This window comes from Takifugu flavidus, chromosome 1 (genome assembly GCF_003711565.1).
Source record: "Takifugu flavidus isolate HTHZ2018 chromosome 1, ASM371156v2, whole genome shotgun sequence".
NCBI classification, from domain to species: Eukaryota; Metazoa; Chordata; class Actinopteri; order Tetraodontiformes; family Tetraodontidae; genus Takifugu; species Takifugu flavidus.
The window spans coordinates 23,695,241-23,718,739 of record NC_079520.1 but is presented as its reverse complement, the minus strand read 5'-3'; the positions used below and the strand labels follow the sequence as shown (position 1 = coordinate 23,718,739).

General features: G+C 40.9%; 1 protein-coding gene across 7 annotated transcripts in view; it reads left to right on the top strand.

Annotated features, from left to right (window-relative positions):
- vti1a (vesicle transport through interaction with t-SNAREs 1A) overlaps nt 1-23,499 on the top strand; it is an 87,300-nt gene that overhangs the window by 23,904 nt on the left and 39,897 nt on the right. For 6 of the 7 annotated variants that reach the window (XM_057025506.1, XM_057025520.1, XM_057025511.1 and 3 more), the window contains one exon: nt 2,374-2,458. In XM_057025506.1, coding sequence (XP_056881486.1) covers nt 2,374-2,458 — 85 coding nt within the window. Of the gene's footprint in view, nt 1-2,373; nt 2,459-4,551; nt 9,184-23,499 lie in introns of those variants that run through there. The other variant, XM_057025531.1, reaches the window with a different exon arrangement.

Below are 23,499 nucleotides of genomic sequence, written 5' to 3'. Positions count from 1 at the left end.
AAGTGGCTTTCCATCGCAGTGAGTCTGCCGGCCGTCTCCCCGAGACGTGTCACCTTTGCCGAGAGGGAATAGGAAAATCACGTTTCGAATGGTAATGATAACATACTAATCACTTGAGCTCTTTGAAGAACCCGCTACTCTGCGCTACTCTGTCAGTATCCCCGGCTGCCTCCTGCTCCCAGGCACACAGACGGTGCAGCCGTGGCCTAGGTGTATTAGCTTAAGAATTGCATGTCAATACGTCCCCTCTGATCCACAGGGGCTCATTATAACCCAGGCTCCATAGCCAGTTTCTCCTGCATGCACACGGCTACCACCTCTTCCGGTGCCACCTCCACTTCCGCCTCCCATGCCAAAATCTCCCACTGCTCACCGCACCGCAAACATGCCGTCCCTCTCCGCGGTCCCATTTTGCCACCCACCCACCCACCCAGCCAGCTGTTTCTCCATCCCTCCATCCTCCGCCTGCCCTTACTTTTAACCATTAAAAAAAATATCTGCGCGATTTTAAATGACATGTGTCAGTCGTGTGAAGCAAAAGGAGGCATCAGAAAGAAGAGTTCACAGGGATTTTTCTCCTCCCTGCTCCTTTCCCATCCCTCTTATTGTCAAACTTTGAAAAGTGTGTCGTTGACTTTTTTCTTCTTCTCCCCCTTCACATATTTCATCTCCTCTGAGTGATTAGCTGGTACACATTTTGACAGCTGAACTAAAACCAGAAATTCCACTCCTCTTCCTGTCCTCTTTGCTCATGTGATGGGCATAAACCCTTCACAGAGCGGCGGTTGTCATCCGTCTGGTTGTTTGTGAGTGTCAAACATGTTACAGCTGATCAGTTTCTTACCATATATTAGTCAACAACATTGGAATAAACTTTTTTTTTATTCCAGTTAATATTTGTGTGCTGTGTACTGTCCTGACTAAATGGCTTAGATTCTGTAATCAGCCAATAGTTTGAAACTATATACAGTATTTGTTCTCTTCTCAGCAGGCTACAAGTTCCACATACCCAACAAATGACTTGAAAGCATTGATGATATGACATTTTTTTCCCTGACAATATTAAGAATTCATGAATGGCATTTTCTTGATCATATCAATAGTTTATACTGTGCAGTCCAATAGATATCTTGTAAAAATGTGCATTATTATCAAGTGGCATTGATTTGACAGAATGGGTAAACCTCAGTTTTGCTGAAAGTTGAAACTGTTGCAGTTTTTTCCAATGAAATGATCAAAATAATGTCTCCAAGAGTGTTCTTCAAAATACGACAAAGCCGATCTACTAATAAAAGAATACATGCAAGAATATTTATTGTGTTAAAGCATGTGCTACGATAGGATGCATCAATTTAGTATTATTAGTAATATTTCACATGATGATGAACTGTTCTGTAGAATTGACCTTTCCATATAAATAGTATAAAATGTAGATGTTTTTTATATCTAAGTGTAATGAAAAAAGTAAAATCATGGCATGTTTCTGCATTTGAGCTAGAACCCATGGCCATCATTTACCAACAAAATAGATTAGTTCTCCTTTCAAAACAAAAATGACAGATTTTCTTGGCTTCAAAGGAGCTGCTATCACTTTATATGTGCTCATGATAAATAAACCATAGCTAACACCTTGAAACTCATAAATATCTTCTTATAAACTGGAACGGAATCAACTAGCGTATTTAATTATTTACATTACACAGAGTATTTTCTTGGTATGCTGTGGGAACCCCATATGAAACAAGAGTAGTACAGTCACATATCATGAAAACAATGGGCCTGTTTACATGTCCACAAAAATCCAATAATTGGGAGTAATCCGATTATCGTGATAATCACATCGGGGGCGTAGTCACAAAATCGGCTACACGCCGCTGCCTTGTTATTTTATCGACAGCTGAGGGAGTAGATGCCTTCTCTGTCTTAAGTTTCTGCTCTGGTTGGAAGTCTCGTCAGATTCTTTTTTGGAAAACTTCAAATAAAACTTTACTTCATTTTAATTCACTTCACCTCCCTGCCTTAACTTTCCCACGTGTACACCAGAAGGCTGTTCTGTAAAACAATACGAGGAGGCAACAAATCCTCAAAGTAGTTCTTGTTTTATGTCCAAGATGAGGTGGCAGCACCTCTTACATTGTCAGCCTCAACATGCATATGTTTGATACTCCATCAGCATATAACACATTGTCATCCATGAAGGTTATTGCCAACATGGCTGTATTATGTTGTCGCTGTGACTGCAGTCTGTGTCTTTAGGTGGCAGTGTTGATGTCTTTCTTTGAAATGGGGCCCAGCCCGCTCAATCATTTTTTTTGTTTGTTTGTTTCGCTGGCTTTATTTTATTTATTTATTTATTTTCCCCATTTGTTGCAGAGAGCGCATCTGTTGGACAACACAGAGAAGCTGGAAAGGTCATCGCGGAGACTGCAAGCCGGCTACCAGATAGCAGTCGAAACTGGTGCGTATTCTGTTTTGGATTGGGTTAGGATGGTGTGTGTGTGTGTCTGTGTGTTTGCCTGCGTGCGTGTGTGTGCATTGGGCGGGTGTTTTTAAGACAGTAGTGAGGAAGAGTGAGCGACAGCAAATTGTCTTGCTCGCGTGCACGCGAAGTGGGTAGATATGTGTGTTTGGGGTTATGGTGGGATGGGGGTTAAAAAAAAAAATCTTTCTTTGACGATATGATGACATTTTCGGGAGCACATCAAAAACAACTCGGGTTGGGGGGGTAGAGAGAGAGAGAGTGAGGGGTGTGCAGGCGACAGATCGGGCGTCACTTCTCCTTGCTCTGCTCCCGAAGAAAATCTGTGTGTGTTTGGTGGGTGGTGGTGTTATAGTTTTATTTATTTACTTCCCCCCCTCACAGACATGGGGTCTGTGAAAATAAACAACGCCAGTGTTCCTCCTGAAGTTCTTAATTCAGGAGTGAGGAAGGAAGAAAGAAAAAACACAACACCACTTCCTAAATAAAGCATCCAAAAAACACAGAACTCCTTTCCCCCCCTCATTATCAATGAGGGATTTCTTTAATCTTAAAATAGTGTTGTTTTTTGGGTTTTTTTTTTTTTTACTCATTGGGATCTTAAATAGATTTAACCAGTTAGCATATTTTTTGTTCTTGCTGTCTACTTTCTTGACAGTCACCACATTATTGAGGCAGGGTGTATTCCTCTGAGATGAATCAAAGCTCATTCTTGAAGCTTTCTGTGGCTTCCGTTGTAGTTTGGAAAAAGTTTGTCAATTTACACTATAATGGCGAGGTGGCTGGCATGTGCGACATCGACAGATTTAATAATTCAAGTCAGGGAAGGTTTGCATGTAGACCATCTGCCTTTGATGTCTTCTCACAAATTCATAAATACCATCGACTTTCTCTGCTTAAAAAACGTTGATTCAAACGCTGCAGACGAGTTCCGAACTTTCTTGGCTGTTTCTGCGACAGTCGACAGGTATTTTAATTTAACCCCGTCGCATCTTTCTCAGCTAGTTGGTTTTTCCCCTCCCACTTCCACAGCTTGGACCGTATTAAAGAAGCAGCAGCTTAACAGTGTTCAGTAGCTACTGGGCTCATGGATCCCGCTGCCGTATTTGGCCATATGGCCCCTGACCCCCGTGTCATCTGTGGCCACATCATTCACTCTGTATGTGGCTAGCTAAGAACAATACGCGTTTATTCTGCCTCTGTTGTGCACCCATGGATTGGTCCACCAGCTGGGATCGTGCTTGTGGTTTGTTGGTGGCTTTGCCCCGCGTCTTTAATCCCTGACCCCGTCTTTTTAGTCTGCTGTCGATACCAACCCTCCGCTCAGATGCACAACCTGAAATGACAAAGTCTCCCTGGGTCAAAATGTGAATACATGTGCACTGAGAATATAAATACGAAAGGAAATTTGCACTATTCCATCAGTCTATTTGCGATATGCATCACATTTGATAGCAGTATAGGTAGCCTATACCTTTTATCCGCTGGTCTATATGCCATTTAATCACATGCTAAATTTGCTCTACGATTTTGTTTTTTGTTGCTGTTTTCAAATACTTTTCAAAGTCCACCATCTGCACTAGTTTCCCAGACATTGTTAGGAAGCACTGCATGATTCAAATCATAATCCTGCTTCAACTGTTATCGTATTCGCCTTCTGAAAAATGCTAATCTTTTAGTCTGTGTAGGTCCCTCGTTAACATTATCTGTGGCCAACATTTACGCTAACTAATTTTTTTTTTTTAAATAAGTCAGAGGTGAGATACCTATAGAGTTTAACCAAAATAATTAGAAGTTTAAGTGTTTCTCCAATCAGACACTCTCCAGATCCACTGTAAATACCTTTTTTCGTCAACCTCAGCTCTGAAAAACATCTAAGCTGTGCTTTTAACAAGGAGCAATTTAGTCAAGTTGTTTTGCAGTAATACAAAGTTGCATTTTACTATTCACAACTTTAATTGACCAATAGGGGGAATGAAATAAAAGGAACTTTTATTTCAAAGAGGTAGATCTCGAACAAATAAATGGTGTTGAAATTCCTCTTTGCCCTTTTTTCTCTTCGGCTTCCACAGTGTATCCCATAATGACCCAGAACAAAAGAGATGGTCACGTTGATGAGATAAAGAAGACTCTCGGTTCTAAGAAAAGATGAATCCTCGCATACTACCATTTTATAATTTTCTGCTATCCTTTTGCTACCATTCTCAATGTCCCCACTGTATTTGTCCAAAACAAAAGCTTGCCAAAAGCAACGAGAGTCCTCAAAGGGATGTAGAGGAGAGTCTTTGGTCATGCAGAGCTATTTACCACACACACCCTCAAGGAGCAGGGTTCTCTGTTTGTCTCATAAATAAAGTATAGAACTTCATTAGTGAAGAGCGCTGACTTAAAAAGCCCAAGCATAGCAATAAGCAGACTTGGGGGCTAGCCTAGTTAAAGTGGGCCTAAATAAAGAGGGAGGGGATGCAGTTAACCAATTTAAGGACATTTGAGTCAGGGGTATTTGAAAATGCCCAAATATTGAGGTTTGACTGATGTTAAATCAAAGGCAGATTTTTACTCCTTTGCTCCCAGTCCAAAAGACATTGATGATTTATGATTGCTTGTTTAGTTATAAATAGCATGTCAGATAAGTCGTTTTAGTTGCTATGGTTAGCTATTCCGTCTTTTTGATTATTCATTGAAGGGGAACGAGTTGTAACTTACATATCCGTTGCCAGTTCGGGCAATAAAATTCCTAAGAATGCTCCAACAAACGACTTGTAGATTTTACACCATATTTGCCAGATGGAAGATTTTTTACTCATTTAACTTCTTTTGTTGTCTGCAACAGGCTTGTGTGGGTTAATTACAATTTTAACTAATTACAGTTGATACAAATGTAAGATGGAATGCTAACTTTTATTTGAATGAGGGTCTGGCTCTTGAAAGCAATATTTAGAAACCGTCATTCAATAAATCAACCAACAATTACCTTTTGAGAAATTATCCCCCTTTATTCTTCTTCAATTGACACAAATAACTTAGCAATGCCAGCAAAATGAGACGCCGAAACAAAGACGGATGAGACAAAAGCGCAGCTACTATGCATTTTAAAAATGGCCAGCAAGAAGAGAAGACTGTTTTTTGGTGTTTAGAGGCCTGTAATCAATCTGGCAAAATGAAAAGGGCTCATTAGGGATTGATTTCAGTGCTGTTTCGATAAGCAGAAAGGGTCTTGGACCGTCCCCCCGGGGCCTCAGCCCTAGCCCAAAGTTCACACCATGCCAGGTAGAGAGTAGCACCACAGGCTGTCAACTTTATTAGAATGGAGATAAGCTGATTAGACCTTGTCAATCAAAGGTGGCAGTGACTCAATCATAATCCAGCGGACTATTCCTTCTGTCGCTCCCATTTCCCCCCTCTCTTTCCACTCCTACAGCCTCCCTCTCTCGTTTTTTTGTGATAAATCATTGAAGCGACCAACAAAGTGGCAGCCATCGCTGGGCTAAGCTAAGCAGCCCTGCAGTTGTCACCAAGGCAGACGCATGGGGACCCTGTGATGATGTGACGACTATATTAAAGAGTACATCAATTTGTTTTAAAGCAGTTTGATTTTTCAACTGCAGTGGTATTAACAGACAAGGCGGGGGGAGATGGAAGGACACGAGTGATGGCGTCACACGAACACGATTCCAGCGGCAGAGCAAGGGTTGCTGGGACAGCGAAAAATAGATAAATGACAGTGACATAAAAATAAATAAATATGTTTTGTATACAGAAAAAAAAAAAATCTTCATGGCTCCCTTTTGAAGCCGAGTGTGTCTTTGAGTCTTGCTGGGAGTCCATGGGCGCTGGAGTGGCCCAGTAACACACTACACGTTTGTCCCGACTCTCTATCTCCCCCCCTCCATCTCTCCCTTTCTCTCCCACTCGTTTTATTTCTTTCTGTTCCCTCTAAAGATCAGACTTGATGATTCTTTTGGTGCAGGGCCACCAAAGCGGCACTTACACCTCAAATCCGTAAGCAAACACTTAACACAGAAGATCAGGTGCGTCCATCCGGCCAAAGCAGCGCTTTATACCGAGGCTGTTTTTAGTTCTGGACACATATGCAACCATTATCTGCATTATTGCTGGCAAGTTCCTCATTTTAATTAAAGAAACAATCATAAATGCTTACATAAATTATAAAAACATAAAGAAACCCTTTGTTACTGTATACAATTCACAATGGAAATAAACAGTGACCCTTAACCTTTATTTATAATTGAAGTGTTTTTAAGGTTTTATTGTGATTTTTAAATTTCAGTCAGTTGATTGTTTATACCCAAATGTGTCCTGTAATAAACCATTACATTATAATTTATATAATTCTAATAATGTTCTATTTAATTGTACTCACTTCCCTCTTAGTTTATTCTCTCTCTTCTACTAAATGAAACAAACAATTTAAGCTTGCTGACATGAATAAACCTTTAGGAACAGCATAATAAATTTTGTGTAGGCTGAAACAATGAACATGTTACATTGTACTCAAAAAGAACATCGGATCATTTGATAACTTTTTGATCGCTAACTACAACTTAATTATTGCGCGTGAGTTTTTGGAAACCAAAAAATGTGTTAATTTAGTCAGTAGGAATTTCATGTTTCTGCAGTTATTTAGAAAGAAAATTGTTCTTACATACACAACCGAATTTTCGTTGAAAGTATATTCCCATAATGTACACGCTTCGGTGCATAACATCTCGCTCTCAGGAAAATCTAGCCGTGGGGGTGCTGTTTATCGGTAAACCCCGGTGGATGAAAGGCGTAGCAATAATGATTTTTCTCTCCTAATCGGACCTTGTCAGCAAGGCGTCTTATCGTGGAGAGGAAAATGACACCGATCCTATCGAAGAGCCTGGAGTCCGAGTCGGCGGCGTGTATCCCCCCCCAAATCATGGCCGTCCGCAGCCTGGCCATATCTAGCGCCACCACAAACGGCGAGCAACGCTTTTTTTCATGTGGACTTCAAAAACGTTGTGAGTCATTAAAATTGCACCCGCGTTCGGCAGTGGGGATCAGCCGCTCTGGAGTGAAAATGGGATGTGGGAAGAGGAGACTCGCTAAATGTGTTAATTCCATCCTCACATGTTTAAGGCTTAATTTTAATCTGTTTGAGGAAGGAGGAGGGGGTGGTGGGGCGATTGGAAAGGGGGGCGGCAGGGCAACGAGAAAGCGTCGCGCTGCAATAAATCGCCATTATCTTTGACACCCTAGGACTCAGCTGTCCCAGGGATTTAGGGGTCCATTGGCAACTGTGTATATCGTAGGGCATGAAAACGCTGTTTACGCTTGAACTGCGGTAGCTGAGGTGCAGCCACCAGTTTTAGGCTGCACAGACAAAAGGCCTTACGTGCACAATGGTCAGCTAGCGTAGCCTACTCAATGGAAGAGCTAAACCAACAGACTCAAGTGTAGGTTGATGCGTATGCGCCTGTTTCCTTGTGTGCGGAGTGAGTCTATTCCGTGGAGTTTCGACAGGTGTCGTCTGAAATGTACAAATATTAGCTTTAGTTAAGGGGGGTGACATTCATGACAAAATGTGGCAATTTACAGTAAAATGAAATAGACTTTGCACCAAATACCGGTGTCTACAAATGATTCCTGGCAATGTTAATGCCTTAATGGTGCCCACCCCTCCAAAAAGCTGCTATTGTTCTCCCTGTGCCCCCTTTAGGTCTACATGAGGTGGCATTATTACAATTATGAGAAAAGCTAGTAATTGAACCTTAAGTCAGCTATTAGCTTCAACAAGACTCTCAACCTAATGAGACTTGGAAAGCATGATCTAAGTCAAGAGCTCATTGGCTCATTCTGAACTTTGCAAAACACAAGGCGCCATTTGCCACTTTAAAGAATTGTTGACTCGGAGAGGATTGCTTATATAAACGCTTCGAAAATCAATCTTTTATTTATCGCGAGAAATCGAGTCTAGATATTTCTGCTCCACTTTGTCTTAAAAGGCAACTTAGTCTTAGTTTCTATTTTTAGACTATAATAACTAACAAAGGTACCCCCTGCCTTCTCGCATGCAGAAGAAAAAAGTATAGCATTGACCTCTGGCTGACACAGAGAAAGATAAGGAGGGGGGGGTAGAAAGCGACAGAAAGCGAAACAGTGTGGAGAGAGCTAAGACAACAACTGTGAAGAGCCGCAAAGGGTTAAAGAAAAACAGTTTCAGAAGGAAATGGGAGACAAAAGAGAGGACTTGGAGGCCCCATGGGCGCTTTAAAGAGCTGCTACATCTGAGGCACTGAAATATTAAAAACTGAAAGAGAGAACCAAAAAAATATGAAAGGATGTGTTTAAAATAAAAGCAAAAGAGTGGCAGGGAGAGGAAATTGTGCTACCTTGTCAACCAAGGATGGATGTGATTTTAGAAATATTCATCCTATCATAAAAATGGCATGCAGGGAAGACAAGAGGCTAAAAAGGACTCTGGAAAATGAAGAAAAGTTTTTTATTCAGTGTATATAGGCTGCATTGTAGGATGTTAAATGTTTACAATTTTATGCAAATTTCCCTTCCTTTTTATGTAACTAGTTACTTCTTTAACATCTTTTTTCATTTGTAGAAAAGTACTAACTGTGAATCAAGCTTGGGACTCAAGTAGAACTGTAATATTACCTTGTTTCCACCTTTGTAGTTACACTTAATTAAAAATCCCTGTCTGTGTATGTATGTGTGTGTGTATATATATATATAAGTTCTAAATACACCAGTTCTAAATTCTTTTTTTTGATTGACACTGTCTTGAAACTGAATTGATGAAAAAAACTAAGATTTAAGAAAGTGTCAATCATACAAAAGAATTTAAAATTCTTAGATAAATTTAATTATAATCCTAAATTTATAAATGTAACATTAATTGACATGACAACATAATTCAAGAAATGTCATAAAATTAAATGTATGGGCCCATATCTCACAGTAACAGAAAAATAAATTGACTTAACTTTAAGAAAATAAAATAAATTTTAATCCAATTATCATTTGCCCTGTTTCCCCCCCTCCAGCTCTTTATTGTTATCAACTAACAGCACTGCATCTACCACTGTTTCATGTTCCTTTTCTATTTAATTATCATACACATATTTTTTAGCTTTTTTGTTCTGGTTGAATAAACTAAAAACAATTTAATATTGTGATTCTTTGAATTCTGATTTTCATACCGCATTTGGAACTATAATAATAAGATTGTGGGTCAATATGATAAAAAATTGTAGTATTTACATTATTATTGTGTGTTTAAAGGCCACAAATCAGTCATAAATTTAATGATTTTGAGTCACTTGGATAGTTCAAAGTTGAATTAAATTTTCCCAGTTTAGGAGCATTTCCAAATGTCTGTATGGAAGACAACAACAGCATCTCCTTTTTATCTTATGATGTAGGGTAGCTGGTGCTTTGTTGTCGGTGTCACTTAGTGAATGTACCATGTGTCAGTTCTCATATATTCACACTGATGTATTTCAGTAGTACAAATAGGGACCCTGTAGCTTTACGTCTGCTAACTGCTGCGGGACACCTTTCGTGTTCCAATAAGCAAGGTTGGTGCTTTTGCATTTAAATTTCTTGGTCTAAACATATAAAAAAAACCAAGTCCAGCTACGCATGATGCCTACATCGATTGCTCTAGCCTTGATAGAAATATTTTATTCGGTGTTAGAAGCCATATGGGGCATCAAGGCGGTTATTAGCTTTTATTACTTTTTTATCTTCTGTCAAAGTTCCCCGAGTCTCCTGCCCTGGGACACACACAGTTTTACTACGCAAACATAGTGAAGCCATCGCCGTCTGTCCTTGCGCCGCTTCTACTCAGTGGTCGCCCCAAGGAGCACAGACCCCCCTCCTCTGTCAAAGGAGCTTCCTCCTTGGCTGTCCTGCGCCCATTAGACAAGGGTGCCTGGACGTTAAAGACACCCGGGGAACATGAAACGGACCGGGCCGAGATGTCAGCTGGTTGCCCCATCTGCCAGTCAGTGGGATGGTAAAGCTTTTGTCTTGGGGGGTAACCTTAGGAGTGCTCTGTATGTGGCTCAACCGTGTTTGTGTACATGCAAGCATGTGCGTTGCTTTGGGACAGGAGAGGCCAATTTACAATCATACCATTTACATACCTAAAAAAATAAAAAATAAGCTATTTTTTGATTCTTTGATGTGTCCACCACAAAAGGTTTATAGCAGACATTTCAAGGGAATAAAATGTTTAGGTCTCACAGACTAGTACCCGGCTGGATTGATGTTAATTGGGCTCATTTCAGAACTGCTCCGTTCTCATAAATACCGCAGTTGGTGTGGCGCTAATCAGAATTTCAAATTGCCTGGAAGTTGTCTCTATCCTCTCTCATTCTCCAGTTAAATACCATAACCTTGACAGTACAAACAGTTTGACTCCCATATAAATGAACCATGCCACTGTGAGGTTGGAGGCAGGCCGACTGCTAAAAATGAAGCACAATTCCTCTCATGCATTCTAAGGATTGGAAGATAGGCTGCGCCCTTGAGCTGCTTTCTGAGCGAGGTGTTCTGCCTCTTTGAGAAGATGCTTAACGCAGCCTTCTATATACACGAATGAATGCACATTGACAAACACAATCCTCTGGATGGTTTTAGAAGGACTTTCCTAAAAAGAAAATGTAACAATAAGGCATGCTTTTACACCTGACGTATAGATTTGTACTTGTGCCTGTCACAAATATGAGTTTGTTCTAACAAAAGTGTGTGCCGGATATCTGTCTCTCCTACTAATCTGCTTGTTGCACGTGCTTTGCTTCTCAGTTCTCCATGACTCAGATAAAATGTGATTATAACACCAAAGACAATCTCCTTCCCACGCTCTAATCGTTTTTAGCCGACTTTGACTGTTAACTGCCCCGTAGAATGCTTCCCTTAAGTGGTCTACATAGTCCCCGTGCTCACATCAGTCGGCCTCACCGCATGATGTATGTACTGTAGAGGTAGTCCTAAAGGGCTGATGTATGCACAGCTCCGCGCTGGTAAGTCCTCCCTCAGCATATCTATGATCTCGGGTTACTCAATCATCAATCAGGGCCAACTGCAGCGCACTGTACTGTCGCCCATCTTTTAAAGCTCAGTTGTAAAAGACTGGCTAAGACGGCCTAAGGGACACTTTGCTTGGTCTGGCCGATCTCAGGTTTGATGTGAATACGGGTGAAGTTACGACTGTACACAGAAGAGAGTACAAACGTTAAAGTAGACTTTTAAATCTTTAGCACAGGCCAACTGAACGAGGGGATGCTGCTTCTTATTTAAATCTGACCGTTTGTCTTTTTTTTCATCCAGAAATTGTCAATTTCCTGATTCGTTTCCTGTTTTACTGCATGCATTTGCTGCATAATTCTCAAGTGGGAATAAAATATATAACAATGTTTTATTGCGTTTCTCTTTAAATAATTCCCCCCAGGTTACTACAATTGGATGTGCTAAATGAATTGCGTTTTCATTGTGCCAGGCTTTGTTTGAAAAAGCCTCCAGATGAGGAAGTGTTTGAAATAAACCTCGCCAAATATTTTGTCAGCGCACTCATTGAAAGTCAAACTCGTCTATAATGAGGCTTACCTGATAAATGCTGATAAACGCCTAAATATCAGACGGCGAGGACACGCGGAACAGAAAAGAAGACAGTGCCAGAGAATCAAAAAGAAACGCACTGTACGTTCACTTTCCAGAAAGACTATTCATTATATTATGCAGAATGGACAGACGATATTCCAGTGAGAGAGTTGAATGCCAATTTTCCTGTGTGCTTGAAGTGAGGTATTGTGCTGTTTTAATGAGCTGTTTAGAGTAGTGGCCAGTTGCATTTAGGCTGTATAAAAACAGCTAACTGAATAATTGTTATTGCCGCTTTAAGGCCAGATGTATGGAATTCATGCAGATTTAGAGCAAAGGGAATGTGTGTGTTTCAGAGAGAGGGTGTCTCGGAATAATTGTATTCCAGATGTCCTCCTTTCATGTGAACCACATACACACACTGAAAGGACAGAACAGATGATGATTAAGATCTTAAACATATGGAGATGCCGTGTTGGTTTTGTGTGTACGTGTTATTGTGCATGTTTGTGAGATAGTGGCATTTTCTTTCTTTTTAACACTTCTGCTCCCTTAGTCTTACGTGACAGGTTCACCCATCTCTCCTGGGGAGGACTTCACTCCTAATTTAGATGCAAGCACTGTTAGGTGACAACAATGGCTTCGGCACCCTACCTCTGCAATGTGACTACAGTTAACTTAACAAGTCTGGATATGCGAGCGCCATCTTTGATGTCAGTGATTTGAGCAGTTTGAGCAGCTTTCTTGCAGAGAAGTTGAAATTTTGGGGAGATCTGTCAGGAAAATTGAAGAGGAATTGCAGGTCATTTATGGCACATTCTTAAATTAAAAGTCATAATATTTTATGCCATTTGATTCAGGCTTTTCTGCATCATCTGCAGTTGAAAGTGTATCCTAAAAACAATCGTTCCTCTACGGTTCCTCAGGTGATGAAAATAGACTATGGTATATCTTCTACTTTTTGCAAAACCTTATGTTTGCATAATAACTGTGTTTTTAAAAAAAACAAAACAAAAAAAACCCCGCTTGAGCAACCACTTAAATTAAGGGAAAAAGTAACCTCAGTAGATCAATAGACAACGAAAAATAAAAGTAACTAGTCTTTACGCAGCAGTTTGATGCACAACATGCAGGGAGAAAGTCATTTGTTTTGGAAAAATAAAAGGAACAATTTGGTCATTTAACTTTGAAATAAATGCATCACTAGAATTAATACTGTTTGATTTAATCAAAGCTAGCTTGATTTGAGCTCCCTCAGACAAATTCATTGAGAGTTTTCAAAAATGATTCAACTGGGTGTTTGTTTTTTTGTGGAGATTGAAGTTAAGCTGAGTGACAAGGGCACGCGTCTTGAGCCACCTGGATTTATTTGGGCCAAACAAGAGGGGCCCGTGTCTGTCTGGGCAGTGGGGACTGAGAGCCACGAACAGAAGGTGCCTTCTCACAACTAACACCTGAGCTCCTCCCAGCCTGGGACCAACTTTTCTCTCTCTATCTCTTTCTGTCCATACGGCCTCTTATCTCGCTCTCTCTGTCGCTGCCCCATGTATTCTCACCACTTCTCTCCTAGGCCGTGACCTGGCCTACTTTTACCTCTGCCACTGTGGACCTTTTGATGTTGACTATATTAGCCCTTTCCACAGATCATGTGTATGTTTGCAAATGGTCCATTTGCTCAAATCCTCAGTCTGTTTATGAATATATATTTCACAAACAGGCTATGTAGTTGATGGTCCACAAAGAGAAGTATTCTCTCTCATGTATTAGCTGTACTTATCACAGTAAATGATGCTAAGTTTCACAGCGAAAACCACTCTTCCGGTTGCTTGATTCTGTTTCCACTCCTCGGTTTGTTTTCTGTTGTTGTTGCTGTTTCAACCCCCACCCCACCCCCCCACCCCCCATCTCCCCCGTATGTATTTTCCTCCTCGGTTCCTGGAAAAGGAGCTTTATTTTGGGAAGAAATATGTGATTTTGTTGGCATCTTTTCTGTGAAGATGGGTAGGCATGTGTATGTGTGAAGTCAAAGGCACAAGCATTAATAAGACAGTTTGACTGTTTTTCTTTTGAAGGTAAAGAGGACTCAAACTGAGCACGATCGGAATCTCTCTGGTCAGTTTGGCACGGTATCAGCAAGTTGTCACTTAAAAAAAGCCCTTACTGAATAATGTTACATAACCTCAGAAATGAGATTATGCCTTCAGCTCCAGACGGATCATATGGAATGACTTGAGCTAAATCATTAAGAGCATACTCGTCACTGACCTTTAGAAAAGAAAAGCGCACACTTTGTTTCTCAATGTTTTGAGCCGTAGAAGATGGATCCTGTCTCGCATTTATTACATTTCTTTCACAAGTCCATTTTGGACATACTGGATATTTAATTTTTGTGGTTTCACAGTCGTTAGTATGAAGTAACGTCACCCCGATGCGCTCTTTAATGGAGAATGTGCACTCCGTTCGTGCCTGGACTTTTTATGATCATTTTCTTTTGTCGTAAATGTTGAGCACACCTTTAGCAACTATGGAAAAGTAAACCCACGGAATTGTTTTGGTAAAGGCCGGTAGTTTATACTGACACTGAACAAACCCAAACGGGTTTTTAAAAGGTGAGTTTGGCTGTGGAATGGGAAGCCTTGCAATTACTGGGATGTGGCAGATGTCTCGGTTTTAGCAGAATGAATTTGAAATTGCCATTTCGCACTGTGGCATTTGAATAATATTGAATCGGCGATGTCGATTAAAACACTTTCATGTATATAAAGAGGTCCTGACTCATTTTTTTGCCTCATTCACACAATGGGGATGATTTTCATAGACAGTTAAGATAAGGAAAGTGTTTTAAAACTCATACACTGTATGGTCTTGAAGAGACTTTTACAGTGTTATTAGGTTAATGTGTGTCTCTACTATTAGACTTTGTGTGTTGAAGGGACACTCTTACTTTGCTCAGGCTAATATATTTGTCTTGTTGGTTTTTAAGATTTCTCAGGCTGTAATTAGTGGATTGCTTTGAGTCAGAGCAGTCCAGAGTGAAGAGGGGGACTGTGGGGAGGGAAGGGAGCAACAACCTAAGGGAGGCTGGAGAAGAAAGGAGGAGCCGCCTATTTTATAGTCCTGGTGGAGGTTATATTTTCTGTGGCAACTGAACCAGAGTAATCAAAATGGGTTAATAATCCCTTCAAAGGGCCTGGCGGCACATCAGTCAGGGCCCTCAGCCACTGTCAATCCCCCACTAGACACTGATTCTGGATGCCCCACCCTTGTTGACCCTACGTCACTCTGTGTCTTGCTGCCCTCCTCTGTCTTCGTGACTCTTACTCTTGATCTTATTCCACATATTCAGCCAGTGTTTCAGTCTCGACAAGTTTGCGCGAGAGTCAAATATCAAACTCAATGGTCATGATTCTAAAATCTCATAAGCCCACGGATTACAAATTTTGTCAAGTTGGCATTTGAGTTTTGGCACCAAACTGTGTGAATCTTACCCCCTGGGACGATTCTAGGTCAGACTGTATCGGTTCCAATATGTTCTATCTTTTGTTTGTGGATTAACACAAAGGTCATAGTTCACAAAGATGGCCAGATGGGGTCTCAAGTGCCAAATATCCATACCTTCCGCTCCTAAAAGGAGGTTGAGCGTCATGATCAATGGACTCGATCAATGAGCGTAGCGGTGGAGGTAATGCTGGTGAAAGTTGGACTGCATGAATATTGATCAGAGCAAAGCTAAGAGGCTGTAAGATGATTGATTTTTATTTTGGTATTACTCCAGTCTACAAATTTGGTCTCAATGTTTTTGTACCTAACATTCTGGAATCTGTACAGAAAGCACAGGAAACGTCAGAAACGTCACAGTATTCTTCATTTTTAGGATTACAGAATGTTTTTTTTTACCTTAACATTGTTGCCATCCTTATCGGATAAAACACTGTGAGACTTTAGTTTAAGCTTAACCCCTCTTTTGTCCTGGTCGAAAAAGTGTCAGCATCATTATATGACACCAGTGGCTTCTTCACATCCAGGCATACCTAGCTGAACAATATTATATTATTAATTAACAGAACCTCCCTTCAAATTTTACAGTCAAATCTAAATTAACTGCACATATGCAAATCTCATCCATATGCAAATGCACAGAGTTACAAATAGCCTATTGTGCATCGAGAAAAAAAAAAAGATAAAGACTTCTGGTTAACTTTGCTTGAAATGAAGTCTTGTCCAATTAGAGACTCTCTTCCTCATTTAGTAGTCTAGTCTGAAGCTACTTGTCAGAATCAGTTTGAGGCATTTAAAAATGTATGGGGTCCAGGTGAAGCACCCGAGCCCCAGTGCGACCTGGGAGCAGTTTGTGTGCTGTCTCAGGAGAGGCTGTGTCCAGTGTAGGGCTGGAGAGGGGACCACGCTTGATAATACAGTCAAAGCATCAAAGGCTGCAGACTACTGCTGAATGACATGGCGTACATCAGGAAAACGTCTGTGCATGTGCCAGGTTTTTTGTTTTTTTTCAGCCAGAGCTTTGTATTTTTCTTTGCAAGTTTGTGCTGAACTGTTTTCGTGCATGCACATCGTTTGCTTTTCTTTGTATTCATAGGTGCCTCCGGACTTAATACACGTTTCTGTTTGGCACATATGCGGTAGATTTAATTATAATATTGTGTGTCTGAGTAAGCTCGAATGTTCACAATAGGGCCCTCACTAGGTGGTGTGACTCCCTGGGAAGGCTACGTAGCTGCAAGGGCTAGAGGACTCATTGACTTTCTAATGATTAGTGGTCAGGCCCCCAGCCCATGCTAGTACCAGGGGTTTGGCCTAGCCGCTGCTGGTAGCCTCTGGCCACCACCGTGCACCACTATCGACTTACCCCCAGCCCCCTCTCTCTTTGGCCTGCTGGCGATGTGTCAAAACCCATTAGCACAAAGATCCGCAACTATAGAGAAGGATCATTTTAGGTTTGTCTTTCTTGCTCTCTTCTTCCTTCTCCACGGTCTATCCCTCTCATTCCTTCTCTCTGTCTCCTCATCCTCCTCCGCCCTAGTGAAATGAAGAGAGGAACACAGAGAGAATCGAGTAACCTTTGACAGGAGTTGTTCCAGTTGTGGTATGTATGGCTGCGTATTGATCTGCACTGGCTTTAGGAACTATAGAGAAGAGAGTCAGCGAGTTGCCGCTGCTTTTAAGTCCCACACATTTTCTTTCTGGGGAAGAAAAAGGAAGTTTTAGATGCATGTTGACCTTCTTAGGTCCCTTAAGTAATGGAGAGTTGTTTCGAGAAATGGGTGGGGTGTTGCAATATGTATATTTGTAAGAAAAAATGTTGAAGACTCTATGATCCCATTCTGTATCTAATCGGATCCTGTGTTAATTTCTGTTTTGTGTGTGTGTGTTTGGAAGACAGAGAAAGAAAGTATGGGTCCTTGCATTTATTGTATTTCATTGCAGATAGATGCATTATGTATCATGCCTCCATGTGCTTTACTTGTAGTGTCTGACCTCTTGACACCTCTTGTTTCTTTCAAGTTATTGGCCAATTTATCCGAATAACTATTTTAGAGAGTGAAACTAGTTTATTTTTAAAAAGCTAGGGCACGGTTCGCGTTAGAACCCACAGGCTCACACAGGCACACATCTCAGTGAGACAGCATCCATCTCACCCAGCACTTCCATTTTTGAAAAAAAAAAACAAAAAAAAAAGGTCCCAAGGGACAAGTGTCTGTCAAAGAGTTTGTCCAAACAACATGAAATCTTTGGGAAAAATAACCCCCTCCCCCCAAAAAACAAATACTTCTCCATCATTGTTCATCAATCAGTCTAGTTGCAAATTCATTTTTTATTTATACAACTTTAAAGCGAGATATTTGAATAATGTGGGGTATGATGGAGGGGGAACTGTACGAAAATAACTAAATGACAGCCACACCAAAACCACCCGGGGGCACATGCCAACACATCCCATCATTGTCATCCTTGCTCAGTTTGCCCCTGTGGGCTTCCTGCTCAGCAGGTAGCCACGTGCACACACTCACACACATAAACTTAATTAATTGTAATAATTAGTCATGATTTTGATTGAATTCTGTTTAAAGCTGCTTTGGAAATAAAAAGTGGTTTTCTGGTAAACAAATTCAGACACCTACACCCAAGCCAACACACATACACACTTGTGCACTATGCCCTCAGGCCCTAGAGACAATAGCAGTGGCATCAGTCGTCTGATAGCTGGATTCTGTCCTCTTGTGATCTCCAGTTGTCAGACAAGTGTCAAATGAAGCCTAAACACAAATCAAAAATGCAGGTATTGTGCCTGCATAAACACCTCCCCAGTCACTTACAGGGAAGATGCACATCCTTCGTCACGCATGGAGACTGCTAACAGAAGCTGTCAGTTAGTTTGGCTAGCTGGTTTGCAGACTAAATGGTTGAACAGGTGTGTTTGTTTTATGCTCCTACTGTTGTTGAGGTTTCTTGTCAGTGGTTTCTTGTCTGATTCTTGAATATGTGGATTTTCATATGGCAAAAAGAGCAGATTAATTGGAGCATGTATGGTTACTTTGGATCAAAACTCAATAGCATCTCCATCAAACCCACATGCACTCACATTCTTATTTTGGTCATCCAGACTTAGCAGCTACTCTTCACACAACACCTAGGTTTTTACAAGCCAAACCCAAAAGAACACCAACTTGTCCAATTGCACGACACAGCACCTCATTCCTATTGCCAGACAGGAACAGCCCAAACCAGACCTAAAAAATAAAGAGATGCCCACCTTTTGTTTACTAGCCTCAAAGGTGGATCATGGGCCAGGCCTGGTAAGGGATTGTGACAGAGGTGATGTCTAAATTAATCATTCATGCTCTTTCACATGGGCTACAGTAACAGGCTTGAAATATTAATGGCAGCTGCAGAATAAATTTGATTCCCTTTTCTCTCTGATTATAATCCACAGGCATGCTCACACACACATGTTTATTTATGCCCTGGAGATGAGCTATGGGGGTCACTATCAAGAGTTTGTTCGCACACACCCACCCACAGATACACACACATACACGCAAGCATGCACACGCGCGCGCACACACAAACACACACACACACACGCACGCATTTTTCTGTCCATCCTCTCTTGCACTTGTGTACCAACTCATTGTTTTGGAATATGTACATATTTTCACATGTTGTAGTTGTGATACATTATACATTATATGTTTGTACCATCCAGGTGTGACGTGTAAAGCTTGCAGGCAAGGTTTTCTTTTTTGATATTTTAATTAGGCAGGGGACTTTTTAGTTTTGTATTTTTGGTGCAGAGAAGAGGGTTTTGCATGTAAGTCTCAGTCCCCCACTCCTCTCTTCAGGTGATATCACTTATAAACGAAGATTTGCTTCAGTTTAGATTGTCATTTCTGGATTAAATGTGTGTCATTTTGAACAATTGTGACTTTTCATACATACTCTGCAAAATATTTAGTTTAAAAGGCCACGGTTACCGCGGCAGCACCCCAGACTGCTTCTCGGAGAGCTTTTTTCCTACGCAGTGTAGCCAACTATCAAAATCTACTCGTCTTCTTGCAGCATGAAAACTTCAGGGAGGAGGGAAAGTTATCAGAAAATGTGTTTGGATTTAGTTTTCGCACATTTCAGGTCTCATTGGTCCAACGTAACCTGATATTGCTGCAGTGAAAGGTTGGTGTGTCTGATCTATATCTGTCTCCACCCTTTATAATCCCTTGTCTTTTCCTCTGTTTCTTCCTTTGTGATGAACTTATTGTTATGGCATGAACATTAAAATACTGCAGGTCACCAGAACGTTCGTTCCAGACATTTGAATATTTCTTGCCAGTTCAGAAGAGGCTTCAGTTAGTTTTATTGATTTTTATTGAAGCAAGTTTTCTCTTTTCATTGAGTTTGCCGACACATATCTGCAGAAGATGTTCTGTCAGGATTTCCTTTTATCTCTGCTGTTTGTCTCCGTCTGCCCCTGTCTGGACAACTAAACACATATCAGGCCTAATTTTACTTTTTTTAGTTGTCATCCCCTGTAAGCCTCTCCTTAGCTTAATAAATGAAACATCTTTTTTTTTAATCTGTAAAATGCATTTGCCATTTATAAACCAACAGTTTGAGCCGTTATGATCTAATCTTTTGCATCAGACCCTTCTGGTGATTTCCTCATGCCTCCCATTTAGAGCCCTTACAGGTATTACTGTCCTGCCTTTGCTCTGCTGGTGCTTCTCTTTATTTGGTCATTGAGGAGTCTGTCTGAAAAACAGTTTCACTATAACTATTTTATACACATATTTTGCTGCAATGTCTGTATTGGTATATGTTTGTTTGTGTGCTTGCATTTGTTCTGTACTGAGTACCAAAATCCACATTATCCTAGCAAAGTGAGGACATTTTTGGGAAGGGATATTTTGGCTGCTCCTCACAGCTTCAAAGGACTTTTGGGTTTAGGTTAGGGGTTAGTTGGGATGGTTAAGTTTAGGTTAAGAAGCTGGATAATACATTAGACCTACACAAGTCCTCACACAGATAGAAGTACAAGGGTGTGTGTGAGATCCTAATGATGTTTTCCTCCTCTGCTCTATTGGGCTGTCAGAACGGAGCTGGGACTGTCACATACACAGTTTCGGCATCCTCCAAATCTTGCTGAGAGGTCATTTTTCAGTGTCAGGACAGACAACTCACTGTGGCACCAGATAGATCCAGGACACACTGGACTCATTATTCCCTGTTTGCATATGTCTCTGTCACAGAAATACAAGTCAGCATGTACCGCGTGTACAAAAGTCTTGAGCTGAATATCTGGAACACTACTTGGTGTTTTGTTACCATTAGCCCAATCAAACTGCATGCTCCTACAGCTAGGTGTGTTAGCATAAATATACCGTCTACCTTTTTAAAGCAAATCAGAAAGTGACTTGTTTTGTTCAGAAAACATTTACTGAACCAAGTTGTGAGTTGGATTTTATGCCAATCCACACTTTTAACCTTGCCTTATCTCTTTGTGTCTATGATTCTATCCACTCTTGCTCTGAGCTCTCCTACCTTTCAACAAGGTGGGTCACCGTTTGGGTAAACATGTGGCACATGGACGGACTGCAGACCTTTCCTCCAAGAGTGTGGTATTTGCATCTGGACTATTAGTAATGACGGGCCTCCTGTGAATGCAGAGGAGTGGCAGGTTGAGGGTCTGACAGGTTCTAATCGCTGTTGGTAGCCAAGGAATGTGCCTGTCAACCCCCCTCCTTCCTGTCCTCGCCCATTGATGTTGATCTCTGATGTGCCTCTTTTTCTCTATTTAGACTTAGATGTCAAGAAAGCAAGTAAAACATTCTTCTTTTCTGCATCCATGTTCTTTTCTTTACCCCTTCTCTCCCCCTGGCTGTCCTCCATGAGCAACTACCTTCCAGTGTAATTCTTTTTCTTTTCTTCCCCCTTTAAGAACCCCATCTACCTCTCTCCACTGCTGTGGACACCTCTGACATTCTTTGGGCACAAAGAGCCTGTCCTGGTTTTTCTCATGGTCAATGGCAACTTTCCCAGTTTAATGAATTGCCAGAGTACATTGTCCAGTATAATAATATATTATAGTTAATAAAGAAAGGTTTTGTTCATGGAAAATCTGTCTTTAACTGTGATGCTTTTTTGAGATGTCCATGTGCTTTGTAAAAGTAAGATGACACACTCAATTAATTAGCTGTAATATTGTGCATAAAGACTTTCCATAGAATTTCCATAAACCTGATAAATGTATGTCTGTCTGTAATTGAAGCAGCTTTCTCAGTGAAACAGGGGTTATTTTGTTTGTTTTCTCCAAAACAAAATAGCAAAATTCAATACAGCCTTTTTCTGACCTTGTTTCCAAATGAATTATTGCATCTATGCATAACTAATCATTTTGATCATTTTAGAAATTAAAAGGACTGAGACTAAAGACAGAGAGAAACTGAGACTTGCATTGCCCAAACTGTGGCTTCCTAATAGGATAATGTAAATTACTGTTAACCTGTGACACTGAAAGTTGACTCCCATCAACTCCATATCCATATGAACTTATCTTTATCTTATTTTCGTATGTTTTCTGAGAATCTGTGGGTTGTTTTTTTTCCACTACTGTCATATTCGGGGTTTCAGGGAGGGTGTCGGAGCCTATCCCAGCTCCAGCTGCATATAGGCAAAGGCAGGTTCCACCTCTGAATGAGTCGCCAGCTCATCGCAGGGCCCAATGTGAGAATTTGGGACTTCAGTAACTTGCTGAAGGGTTAGGGTTAGGGTTGCCTTAACAGTGCTCTGAAGGGGTCCTGACATCACCCCCGCTACCACAACACCTTCCATGTTTTGTCCCCTCTGCGGTTTGAACCGAGAACCCTCCGCTTCTCAGCCCAGTCCCCCACAGACTGAACTACAGCTTTCACTATTTTACTATTGTCGGGGAATAAAAGGGGATATATAGGCTGACACAAGAAATTATTCATTATCCACATATGGATTGAATCATTAGGGAGAAAAGAAAGCTAAATATAAATGTGAAAGTGCCTCAAAGAAAAACAAGATGGCCAAAAGAACTTTTCAGGTTCAACACAAACTTGCTGCTTTGCCTCACTTTGGCATGGAATAAGGGTGGCAAGGCTTTGCCCAGGTGCCGTCTGTGCCATTGGCGCTAAAGCGTGGAGTAGCTGGCACACTTTGGGCATGGCTGCAGCCCCTTCTTCCTCAAAGGCTTGCCTCGTTTCCCTTCTTTCCCCCTCTCGGTCCCTGCTGCTCCATAGCCCAGGGAGCTCATTAGGCCAGACTTCCTTTTCATTTAATCCATTTTTCATAGCCTAAAAAACAGTCCCTGATCTTAAAAATCCTGTCTAATTTAAGCCTGTATGTTGGGGAAAAGCGTAAAAATATCATGAAAAAGCAGGCCCATGCGTGCTTTTTCATATTTCTGATGTCAAAATTAAATGTTTTTTCTAGAAACATGCTATGGCCAGAATGGAATACCACTGAACCGGAGCTATGCAAGCAGTTCTCGCAGAGTTTTAGACCCCAATAGGCAGCATCCTATTCCATCCACTTCCTTGTCTGTAGGTCTTGTGGGAGACCAATGTGTTAACTTGGTCTAATGAAAACATTGGTAATAACATGCTTCCTTTCCCTTTTCCTTTAATTATGTATTTCCAACTGGTTTCTAGAACCCCCCCTGTAGAATTCCAGCTCCACTTGTTGTGGAAGTGAACTTTCATTTGCAACTGTGATCCTGGCGGGAAGGATCCGTTCACAGCAAATATTGCTTTGCCTCGATATTTCTCTTCTTGAAACTCTCTTCTCTGAGCATCATGTTATTATTTTCTTCTCATTTTTACATATTTTTCAGGATTTTTTTTTTGAAGAAATATAACCAAATTTCTATTATTTGAAAAAAT